Source organism: Nansenia antarctica, assembly GCF_963989245.1.
Source record: "Nansenia antarctica genome assembly, chromosome: 17".
NCBI classification, from domain to species: domain Eukaryota; kingdom Metazoa; phylum Chordata; class Actinopteri; order Argentiniformes; family Microstomatidae; genus Nansenia; species Nansenia antarctica.
Window position 1 is genome coordinate 13,200,179 of NC_137687.1, and position 11,988 is coordinate 13,212,166.

At 45.1% G+C, this 11,988-nt stretch overlaps 1 protein-coding gene across 1 annotated transcript in view; it reads left to right on the forward strand.

Annotated features, from left to right (window-relative positions):
- Positions 1-11,023, forward strand: part of gpr158a (G protein-coupled receptor 158a) — a gene marked incomplete at both ends in the record, with an annotated part of 82,934 nt that extends 71,911 nt beyond the window's left edge. Inside the window, 4 exons of the mRNA XM_080547438.1 lie at positions 1,690-1,828; positions 7,230-7,335; positions 8,240-8,386; positions 9,116-11,023. Of these exons, the coding sequence (XP_080403564.1) occupies positions 1,690-1,828; positions 7,230-7,335; positions 8,240-8,386; positions 9,116-11,023 (2,300 nt within the window). The remainder of the gene's footprint in view (positions 1-1,689; positions 1,829-7,229; positions 7,336-8,239; positions 8,387-9,115) is intronic.
- Between the last annotated feature and the right edge of the window lie 965 nt (positions 11,024-11,988).

Consider the following 11,988-nt stretch of genomic DNA (forward strand, 5'->3'; position numbering starts at 1 on the left):
TTTCGATGTTTCTAAACCACTCATGTAAAATACCTGTGAGGTTCCACGGTAGATGGACCTAAGTCCTCATAGCCCTTTACAATAGCGGCGGCTGTGGCGCATGTAGAGCCGGCGTCTAATGATCGCACGGTTGGCAGATCGGCGGTTCGAGCCCCGGCTGGCCACATGTCGAAGTGTCCTTGGGCAAGACACTGAACCCCAAATTGCTCCCAGTGAGCGGGCCGGCGCCTTGTATGGTAGCTTGCCGCCATTGGTGTGTGAATGTGTGAATGAGAGGCCGTTGTACAGCGCTTTGGATAAAGGCGCTATATAAGTGCAGTCCATTTACCATTTACAATAGGCAAGGCAAGGCAAGTTTATTTGTAAAGCACATTTCATACAACAGGGGCAATTCAAAGTGCTTTACAAACATTATTTTTAAATACAGCAAGAGGAGCATAGTAAGAAAATAAAAATGACAATGAATAAAAGCAAATATAAGAAGTAAATAGATACAACATTTAATAAGACAATAGTCAATGGATAAAAGACATTGATGTCATAACCGCTGCAAAACAAGGTTTTTAGCTTTAGATTGAATTATTTTAAGGGTTTGGGCCTGTTTGATTTCTTCAGGTAGTTTGTTCCTGGAGCATGCAGCAGCATGACTGAAAGCTGCTGCACCATGTTTTCACTCTTGGAATGATTAGCTGATTAGTCTCAGCTGACCTTAGGCGCCATGCTGGAATATAGGGTGGGAGGAGATCTGATAAGTATGTCTGATAACAGACAGGTATTTTTTTCCAATGTTGAGTGTTGGACCTCCTGCTGTGTAATGTAGTGCACTTTACTGAACACACCCCTCTCTGTCAAACCTTGACGCGCGTCCATTAATGCAGACAGGCGCTGTGAATGTCAAAATAACTGTGACAGATTTCGCTGGGAGAAGCAGACGTTTATTGCTGTCGAGCCAGCTACCCAGAATACATTACAGTGTATGGGGGTGTCAAGGGGGATTTATAAAACCGTGGACTGCTAGTCTGCTTGCTTACAGCTCCATCTGCAATTGTCAGTCAGACAGCGTTCAGAGAATACACACACATCGAGAACCGGTTTCATTTCATTTATTATTTGAACGTGGGTCATTTTTCAACATGTCTGTGTGTTACTGTGCTATATTACTCCGGGTCCCATGGGAGTGCTCATCAGTGGAGTTGGACGGGTGCTAATTAAGCAATATCACACGAGAGGGAGTGCTGTTATACTGATCATCAGCACTGCTGTGATTCGGTCGTAGGTACGGTATAGTAGTTCCACAACTGAACTTCAACTGGGCTGTTGCCGAGTAACCTGAACACAAACATCCGCTAGCTACTTTGTATTGTGTACATTTATCTGTACGTCCGTTAATGTCGTCTAATTAAAGGTCGTTTAATAATTATTTAACCTGTGCGGCGGAGTGATACACATTAGTAAAAAGTCCCAGTGCTGTTATACTGTATATCGGCACTCATGGAATGCCTCTTGTCCAATCAAATTACTTGGTTGGAACTAACTGTTGTATAAGTGTTTGTATAGGGGTACATACTACATACGGGTATGTACTGTATGCACTGTGTGGGCCGATGGCTCCTCTTCCTGCAGCTGGACTGCCATCTGTTGTGTTGACGCTCTCTCTCGTTGACTTCCTGCTTCCTGTTCCTCCCATAGCTGAGTTCCTGTTCCTGTTGTGGGCGGTGTATCTCTGCTACGCTGTGAAGACCGTGCCGTCGGCGTTCCACGAGCCTCGCTACATGGCCATCGCCGTTCACAACGAGCTCATCCTCTCTGCCATATTCCACGTCATCAGGTAAGACCGACCGTAACCTGGGGTGGACCAGAACACTGGGGCGGCTGTGTCTCAGGAGGTAGAGACGGCGTCTAATGATCGCAAGGTCGGCAGATTCGAGGGCGGTTCGAGCCCCGGATGGCCACGTGTCGACATGTCCTTGAGCAAAACACTGAACCCCAAATTGCTCCCAACGAGCGGGCCGGCGCCTTGCATGGTAGCTTGCCGCTATATATAGCCGCCGATCTGCCAACCTTGCGATCATTAGACGGCAGCTCTACCTCCTGCGCCACAGCCGCCACGTGTCCTGACCTACAAATACTTGGAGTGACAACTATGGTTCATTTCTCATTTCACAAGTCATTGGGCAACACATTCACTGCCACCACATAACAAGTTGTTTTTATTGTTCCATAAACTGTGTCCTGGGGTGGTCCAGTGGTCCAGCACCGCGGTCTACAGTCCACACATTATGCCCATGTCAGCATGGGTTAGAATGCCCTGCTGACATGCCCTCTCTCCCTTCTTCTCCTTACTTTCCTGTCTGTCTTCACTACATCTGTCCAATAAAATGAAAAATCTGAGTGGGACTGCCCCACCCTGAAAAAATATTATTGTTCCAAAAACTGAATATGCCCCTCCCCCCCCCCCCCTCCCTCCACTGTACATCAGGTTGGATCTGGTTGTACCAGACATCATTGAGATATAGCGCTGTTTGTTTGCGCTGACGCCACAAAACCCGTTCCCAGTTGGAATCCTGCTAATTGAGAGCTCGGCTCCATCAGATGATTCCATAATTAGCCACGTCAGGATGATTTATGTTTTGACACCGTGTTGTAGATGTTTTTAGTTTATTGGCAGCACCATCTCAATTAGAAATTAACAGCCATTAACAGACAAATTGCCCTCCCTCCGATGTTTGGACCCAAAATAGGCATTGGAAGGCGTCGAGGTTTGCAGTTTAGCTGTTGCAGGCGGTACCAGGCGTTTCACGTCCGAGGGTGTGTTTATAGCACCGTTCCTTTTAACGCTACAACAGCCGTGCCTATTTTACCTACTAGTAGAGCCGTCTTGGGGGTCAAATAGACCCCCTTCTTAGAATGTAAATCTGCTATTTACACACAGGGATCACTAGAGGGCGCTTCTTTTTTTAGACTGCCTCCTACACAGAAACAGCAAAACAGCTTTATACTAGCTTATCCTGAAGTGATTTTGAAAATGTAAGGATACTGGGTGGTAGAACGCACATATCTAGGTCATGAAAGGAGGGTCCTGAAATGTGATCGAGTGCAAAGATAGAATTTTACTCACAGGGGTCACCGTGACCCCCCCCGTGACCCCCTCACGGCTCTTCTAGTGTTAATGGAGTTGTAGTGGTACGATGGTTCTCAGAAGCTAAGAGCGAGACGAGGAGGCCCTTATAAATGAACACTTGTCTGTTCTGCCTAGGAGCTGCTGAAATGTCTCCACCAGGGACTACAGCAGCTTGTGCTTGTTAAAGCGCCACAGACACACAGAATCCATCGCTATTACTGATCTCACATATCCTGTTCCTCCCACGGTGACCAGTGAGAGTCCAGACTTCCTGGAACATCCGTCTAATCAGTGAGCGGTCCAGTCTGTTCTAGGGGTTCTTACTGGACGTCGGAAGATCCAGAAGTGATCCAGAAACTGTTAAAACATGGAGGGGGTGTGAGCGCTTCCCCCCATCAAGCCCTCCAGGCGGATAGGATCCAGTACGCCGAGGCGATTAAGTCTTCATCCACACAGGAACTCAGTTTGAACTCCTCACTGAGAGATGAAGGAGAGAACACTTCAAAGCTCTGGGTCGTATGATTCACCAGACCCTCGCCTCCTTTCATGCCTCTCAGCTGTAACCACTGTAAATGTGTGTTAATTAGCCACTCGCCAACTTCAACAAAAATAATGAGCCTGCAGAATGGCATTTACTAGGATGTGGGCTTTCCATAGCACGTGACAGGATATGGCCTCTGGATCATCATACTGTATACTGATAGTCATTAAACCTCTATAACAGTTCTATAACAGTTCTATAACAGTTCTATAACAGTTCTAGAACAGTTCTATTCCAGTTCTATAACAGTTCTATAACAGTTCTATTACAGTTCTATACGTTCTCTCACTCAGGCCTCTCATTCACCCATTCACACACACATTCACACACCAATGGCGGCAAGCTACCGTGCAAGGCGCTGGCACTGGGAGCAATTTTGGGGTTCAGTGTCTTGCCCAAGGACACTTCGACATGTGGCCAGCCGGGGCTCGAACCGCTGATCTGCCAACCTTGTGATCATTAGACGGCGACTCTACCTCCTGAGACACAGCCGCCCCAAATGTATTGTTGAAGCAGACCATGCAGCATGATAAACCTGGTAGTGCAATGAAATGATGTTCACACCTAGACAGACAGCGCATAAATCTAGTGGGGCTTAAAATAACCGTGTTCTATCCTGCGTCTGTTATTACTTATATCCTGCGTCTGTCTCTCTCACTGTGTCTGAGAAGTTTACTGTCATGCTAAATAATACTCGACCAGTATCCTTCAACTTAACATGGAACATGTCCTTAGAGCAGCGGTTCCCAACCTTTTTGGACTCAAGGCCCACTTAAAAATCTCTAAAGTATTCGCGGCCCACACAGGCATTTTACGCACGCGTACTTTTTCTTTTTGGTGTCTCATCCTTATTCTTATTGGATATTTCATATGCATCATCATACAATCATCATACATACAGTGCAGTAGGCCTAGTAGTATCACACTGATTATGCATTTTTGAAGGTTTTAAAGAAAAGAGTACATACAGTACCATGAATATATTTTTTTATAATAATAAAACTTGCAGTACCCAATAGCCGTGTTAGCGTCAATAGCAGCAATGGCAGCAGAAATCAATAGACAATGATAAAGTAAAGTAGTACCGGCAATAATGGGATAAGTGATTAGAAGCAGATCAGCATATCAGCATTCTTAAAGTTCAAGTAGGCGTCAGGTTGAAATGCTGTTCAGGTTACAGTGAGATGGAACACACTGTCATACATGTGCAACACGGTACAGATGGAGCAGTACAGAGTTCAAGTAGGTAGTGATCAAGTAATCAGGTAGTCATAATGTATATTATTAGTGCAGTGGGGATGGTATGGGGGGGACAGTCATAGTCATAGTCAATTTATTTAAACACGCACAAAACTACACCAGTTTAGGGCGCCCTGGGCGCGGACTCAGAGAGAAAACATGATGGAATGGTAACACAGACGGGTAAGGACAACAACATAAACAAAATAAACATGGAGGACGTCCAACATTCATAACCGCACACATTTAAAGACAGACATTCATACTATATATATATATAACACATCAGAACATCTCAGTAGCCTAGTTCACGACAGTAGTGAGTTTCAAGAGTCTTGAAAGTCTGTGTGTTTCCCTATTGTTTCTAATCTAATTGTTTAGAATGAACAGTTTTATGCTATATTGTTTCTTCCTGTTTTTGTAATGGGTGTACAGCAGCTGGAAAAAACATTGTTTGGTACAATGAATTAGTTATTCTGTTAGATTTGCATAAATGGATCAGATATGTAATACAGACACGGTAACAGTAACAATGTATTCCCGTGTGCTGTAACTTACCTACAGACACCAACAGTCAGTGGTGTTTTAAAATGAGCTGTATGATTTATGACCCTGCATAAAATGTTTCCAAAAAAGTACTCCAGCAGAATCATGGCTACATATAGACTGAGGACCATGGCTGGTATTGTTTTACAATAACACTTTATTTCACTTTACTTCACTCTATTTCACAGTCCACATACATTTCACATTTACATTTTTGGCATTTAGCAGACGTCTTATTCCAAAGCGACTCACATACAACTGGTATGGCTAAAATGCATTATAATCAGGGGTGCACATAACTTTTTGGGGCCAGTGCTCAGAGGAGCACCTAGGGATGCTGCTTGGTGCTCCCCGAGCTCGCGAGTCACGACCCGTCCCACAGGATGGATAAAAAAGGGATACATGGATAACTTGTATTAGCAAAACGACATTTATTCATAAATAAAGATGAACGAACAAATTATTGTGTGCAAAACAAAAGAAACAAATGCTAAATCAAATGACTGCTCTTTAAGCATGAAAGTCTGTCAGACTCCTTTACAACTGACATCTCTTTAAGCACTAACTGAATGTCTGTTCTTTAAACACAATGAAATCAACTGACATCTCTTTAAGCACTGCTCTGTTCTGTAAACACTGAAATCAACTTTTCAACAAAAAGTTACAGCCTAAGCATTTATTTATGCTACAAGCTTAATCATCATCATCACTGCTCTCTTGACTGTTGTTAATACTGTCCTCAATTTCAACCATGGTAGAGGATGTTGTAGGCTATCACTTTAAATAGCTCATTATTTTGATTGTGCAACAAAGTCTTTTTTTTTTTCTTCTTCTAATAGAATTCCCAACCATATTTCCTGGGTCAGGGGTCGAGGTGCGATAATGAAGCTGTAAAACAAACATCTGAACGTTTGAAAGCTTCAAAGAAAAGAAACGTGAAGTCCCTTGGTGTTGTTTTTCCTTTTAGCGACGAGTCGTTCGGGGCTGAATTTTCACGTGGCGGCGAGATAACCGTGCGATACGCGATACGCGGAATGAAAGTACAAGTTACGATACTTTCCGAATGTTTTCGTGAGGGGAGTCGCCGTGGTCGTCGTCGGTCGACTGTTGTGATGGATTACTCGTCGGGCCTTCGGCTGAGGGGACGGCAAATAGTTACTTAGTGGGGCTTGCTTCTTGGACCCAGCTGTTGGTGCGCAAAAGCGCCTTCATGCGGCTGATCTGCCGCGCAGCATGCATTTTGGCGACGCATGCGCACTGGCCCACCAGTTATGTGCACCCCTGATTATAATGGTACTCTGTGTGTAACCCAATTAATGTAATGTTACAGATTAGTATCTCCAATGAGAAATCCAGAGTTATTATAACGCACATGGACATTCAAGTATACTGTAGGTATTAATAAACTTAAACAAATAACAAGTAACAAGTAACATAAACCAACACACAACAACAACAACAACAACAACAACCCGGGAGTTGTCGTCTGGCCCCCTGGCACCATGGAAGTGTCTCTCCCAGCCGGTTGTCCTCCACCTCCACCCTTGATTGAGGGTTGACCACAGGTGTGCCCAGTCAGGCTGTCACCATGGCGATAGGCAGGAGGAAGGACAATCACCTGGGAGAGAACACAAGAAACACACAAAACGCACACAGAACCACACACTACGGACGTAACACATGTATTTGCTCTATCTCCCCCCCCTCCCTCCCCCCCTCCCCCCTCCCTCCCTCCCTCCCTCTCCCTCCCTCCCCCCCTCCCTCCCCCCCCCACCCCCCCAGGTTCACTCTGGCCCCGGAGCTCCACCCAGACTGGATGCTGCTGCTGTTCTTCGCCCACACCCACCTGACCGTGACCGTCACTCTGGGCCTCCTGCTCATCCCCAAGGTAGGACTCTCATTTAGAGAAAAAATATAACGCACATCCTCCTGTCTTCAAGTAAAAAAGACGTTTCGACCGTGAGGTCTTCTTCAGTATAACAGGAAACAGAAAACAATGTCTTTTTTATACACATGTGACATTGACAATCATTAGCCCCACCTGGTTTTTTTCTAAATGTTGTATGTTTATATAAAAAAGAAAAAGAAGAAAAAAACAATACTATGTAATCATGTAACTTTTTTGTGAATCTTGTTCTAAATCATGTCTACACTGATACGTGCTCCAACACACCAGGTGGGGCTAATGATTGTCAATGTCACATGTGTATAAAAAAGACATTGTTTTCTGTTTCCTGTTATACTGAAGAAGACCTCACGGTCGAAACGTATTTTTTACTTGCTGCTTGATAAATAAAAATTGGAGCAACGAAAAGTGAGTGCGGGCTACCTTTTTGTATCAATATTACTGCACTGTCAGTTTTAGCTCAGCACCGAAGACAGGAGGATGTGCGTTATTTTTTCTTTAAATGACTCTCATTTAGAACATGTGAACGGTCTTACACCTCTGTAGGTATGCTGTAAATACTTTGGTAACAACATTGTATTGAAAAGAAGAGAGCGCACACTGCCAAAAATGTAAGCGAGGTGCTGGCAACGGAACAAATTCCAATTGAAAGAAATAGAAGCCGCACACTCAGGTTCCAGATGCAAAAAGTGTGGTTTAATAGGATAACGGTTTCGGCCGTAGCCTTAGTCAAGTTTTAAATACTATTTACTTAAGACTTGACATATTTAATAATAATATTTAAGACTTGACAAAGGCTACGGCCGAAACCGTTGTCCTAATAAATAACATTGTATTAAAATGTTCTGTTAAACTGAGAAACCGTACCCTATTTTGCAAACTGCAGTTCCTGTTTGCCGGGACCCACATTAGAGAAGACATAGCCTCTGAGGCCTATGAGGACGAGATGGACATGGGTCGCTCTGGGTCTTACCTCAACAGCAGCATCACGTCAGCCTGGAGCGAACACAGTCTAGACCCCGAAGACATCCGGGTAAGCAGCTTTTACATTCTCCGTTTCCTTCAGTGAATTCTCTCATTCTAATGTATAACCTGGTGATCACCTTTTAAAACCCTTGTCCCCTAGAACAAAAATACTGAGCTACGGCAGTTTTTTATTGCAGACGCCAGACGAAATGGGCCAGCAGCTCAGTTCTATTAATGGCTGTGGCGTAAGGTCTTGCGACAGTCTTTGGGAAAAACGTACCAACGTGAGCAGAAGTTTCTGTTTTGTTTGTTAGAGCTGAAGAGGTCTCTCACCAAAAGACTTGAGCACATTGTCCCAGGCCTATTTATCAGACCCAAAAGATTATGATCTCCTGATATCCTGCTCGAGAGCAGTCATCGTATCGGATGAGCACACAAACAGAAAAATACATTACATTCAGGACCGATGCTCAGAGGCTGTTTCAGACCTAACAATAAAACTCACTTAGTTTGCTTATTAATGCCGCCCAAGGCCGTCTTTGTCTTTCTGTTATGTCAAACAGCATGTTCTATACCGTAGTCCGTCGTTGAGGCACTGTCCGTAATTGCGTGTTCTAATCTCGTGTGTATGCATGTTCTCTGTGCAAAACAACGTCTGCTTTTTCGTAACACATTGTGTTTCAGTTCAAATATAATCATGTTTATCTATATTTCGTGTTTAGTTTTTTAGATAATTAAACGGCTCTATCTCTTTGTCTCTTTCTTTTCCTTGTCGTTCATTTAATGAAATATACAGGAGGAGCTGAAGAAACTCTACTCTCAGTTGGAGATCTACAAGAGAAAGAAGATGTTGGCCAACAACCCTCACCTGCAGAAGAAGCGCAGCTCAAAGAAGGGCCTCGGCCGCTCGCTCATGAGACGCATCACCGAGATCCCAGAGACGATGCACCGGCAGTGCAGCCGCGAAGACAAAGACGCCGGAGATCACGGAAGCAACCGGAACAGCATCTGCATCTTGAGGAAGAACCCCTTCGACCCCTCTCACCTCGGGAAGCCTCCCAAAGAGGAGTCCCTGAAGAGTAAGAAGGTCTTCTCTCTGAAGAAGTCGCACAGCAGCTACGACCATGTCCGTGACCCGAGCGAGGACTCAAACAGCGTAGACAAAATGGAAGTCACCGCCACTGCGGAGGGGTCCCTTCTGGACTCCCTGATGGGCAAGAAGCTGGTCAAGAAGAGGTCCAACGAGAAGCTAGACGCCGCAAGTGAATCGACAGAGTCAGTCCCTCTGGTCTGCAAGTCGGCCAGCGCTCATAACCTGACTGCCGACAAGAAACCCATCCACCCGAGGACGTCCATGTTGCAGAAGTCCCTCAGCGTCATCGCCAATGCCAAAGAGAAGACCATGGGACTCGGGTCTGGGAAGACGCAGAATGTGGAGGACGGCAACAAGAAGGGCCAACAGAAGAGCAAAGAAACCAAGACCAGTCCCGAGATCAAGACCAGTCCTGAGTCCGAGGACGAATGCTATCCCAAGATGATCGTCAGCCAGTCGGCGGAGTACAGACAGACCGCGGCCAAAGTCGGCATCATGAAGCAGCAGGTGAGCGGCAGCCAGCCGTCTATCTGCTCCGACCCCGCCAAGAACAAGGAGCTCTACGACCTCTCTGAGGTGTGCCCCTGGGAAACGGAGGACCTCCAGACACCTTCAGAGAACAAGGTCCAGAAACACGTGTCCATAGCGCCGGAGGAAACCACCACGGTCCACGGAAATGGCACCAAGGCGGTCAAACCCCTGCAGCAGCAAAAGCAGAAAGGCACAGATCAGCAGTCGTCCCCGTCAAGCATTCGTCATTCTAAAGACGCCCAGAGGATAGTGGAGCGAGCGGACATATGCCCTTGGGAGGATGGAGGTGAGAGCCCGACCTGGGTGGAAGGGTCAAAGCAGAATCAATCCTCCAGTCAGGCTACTCAACCCGCTCAGACTGCCCAGCCTACCCAGCCTTACCCTTCAGCAGAGAGCTCCAAAACCCTGACGGCCGACGTTTGCCCATGGGACTTCGAAGAGGCGTCATCCAAGACGACGGAGGTGACTCTTTCACCCAACAAGGCCGTAGGAAAGGCTGTTCTATTAGAGCCGTCCAAACCAACAGGTAGCTCATTCCAATCAGTCACAAAGGTCGACGTCTGTCCCTGGGATTACGACACTCCCGTCGTCTCTCAAAGTTCTGTGAAAAGCCCTAGTCCTACTCAGGTTTCAAAAACGAGGGAATCATCCACCTCGAAAAAGAAGGACCGTACGCCGTCCACCACGAGAACAGTAGACAGGGAGAAAGAGAAGACGAAAGACACTGGTGGTGGTGACGAGAAAGGCAGAGCGAAAGCCAAGGACAAGAGTAAATCCACAGAGAAACATATGAGCCAATCCAAGATGGCGGAGGTGTGCCCGTGGGATGCAGAGAGTAGTCAGGAAGTGCCATTGGTAGAAAAGCGAAAAAGTGGCAACGTTGGGGCAGCCAAAGTGAAGCAGGCCGACGTCTGTCCCTGGGACGCTGAGGATGTGTCAGATAAAAAAGGAAGCGACAAGAGTTCTCCTTCAGCGAAACAGAGCAGTCTAACTCCGAAAGGTGGGGTTTTAAGTGGTGCGAAAAAGGCGGAAGTTTGTCCCTGGGACTGTGATGACAGTACGTCAGGGAACAACGCATGACACTCGACCTAAATGGACTTCTAAGATATAGTTCTCGTTGTATACATTTTTTCCACCTTAAAGTCCTCAAATATGAACTTTTACTATGAATAATGGTGACTTGGATGAAAAGAAGATCAAGTTGCACAAGTTGCCTTCCTTTCCAATATTTTTTCCCTCTTTTGTCTATTTTAGAAGAAAAACAAGAAAAAACTAAGCAAAAAACTAAGCAACAAAATCATAATAAGCATTCCAGAGTATTCTTAATGATAAATATTAGTCTTACAATTATGCAACTTTTAATTCACTATATGTGCAATGTTGAAATGATGCATTTATCATATTCTGTATTCAGTCGATGAGAGTTTTTTTGGGCAATTACATAAATATCATCTCAACTTTAAATAGGTCACATTAGATGGCATGTTAACATTTCATACTATTAGAACAAACAGGAAGTGGATGTCATGGAAACCCAAGTTGATGTGCTATTGCGGGTTTCAGAAATTGAAGTGTAAGAAATGGTTTAGCATAAACTATCTTTGTCTGTGTTTAAGGTGAGAGCAGCTTGGAGCCAACATAAAACGAATGCCAAAGAATACGATAACAAATTAACAAAATGGGATTACCCGTCAGAGCTCAGATCAATCAGAATGGCGAACTTCACTCCGTTAATTGTTGGTGTGCCCAAGCCAAGGCACTGCGACTGAGGGAATCGGCCTATAGCACTTTAGCCAAAACTCAACAACATGTAAAAACATGCTGTATGGAGGCAGTACTTCCTCTTGCTATGATTTGCATCATATCCTCTCATAGTTTTTATCAGGTATATGATATCATGTAATTTCAGTTTCATTTAGTCCTCAGCAATGTCCAATGCTTCCAAGTCTGCAGAAATGTATTACTACTGTATGTGCCTAACTAAACTAGAACTGTCTTGTATCAGTCGTATATAGTCATGAGGGAAGCAGGGGTTTGTCCCTCAT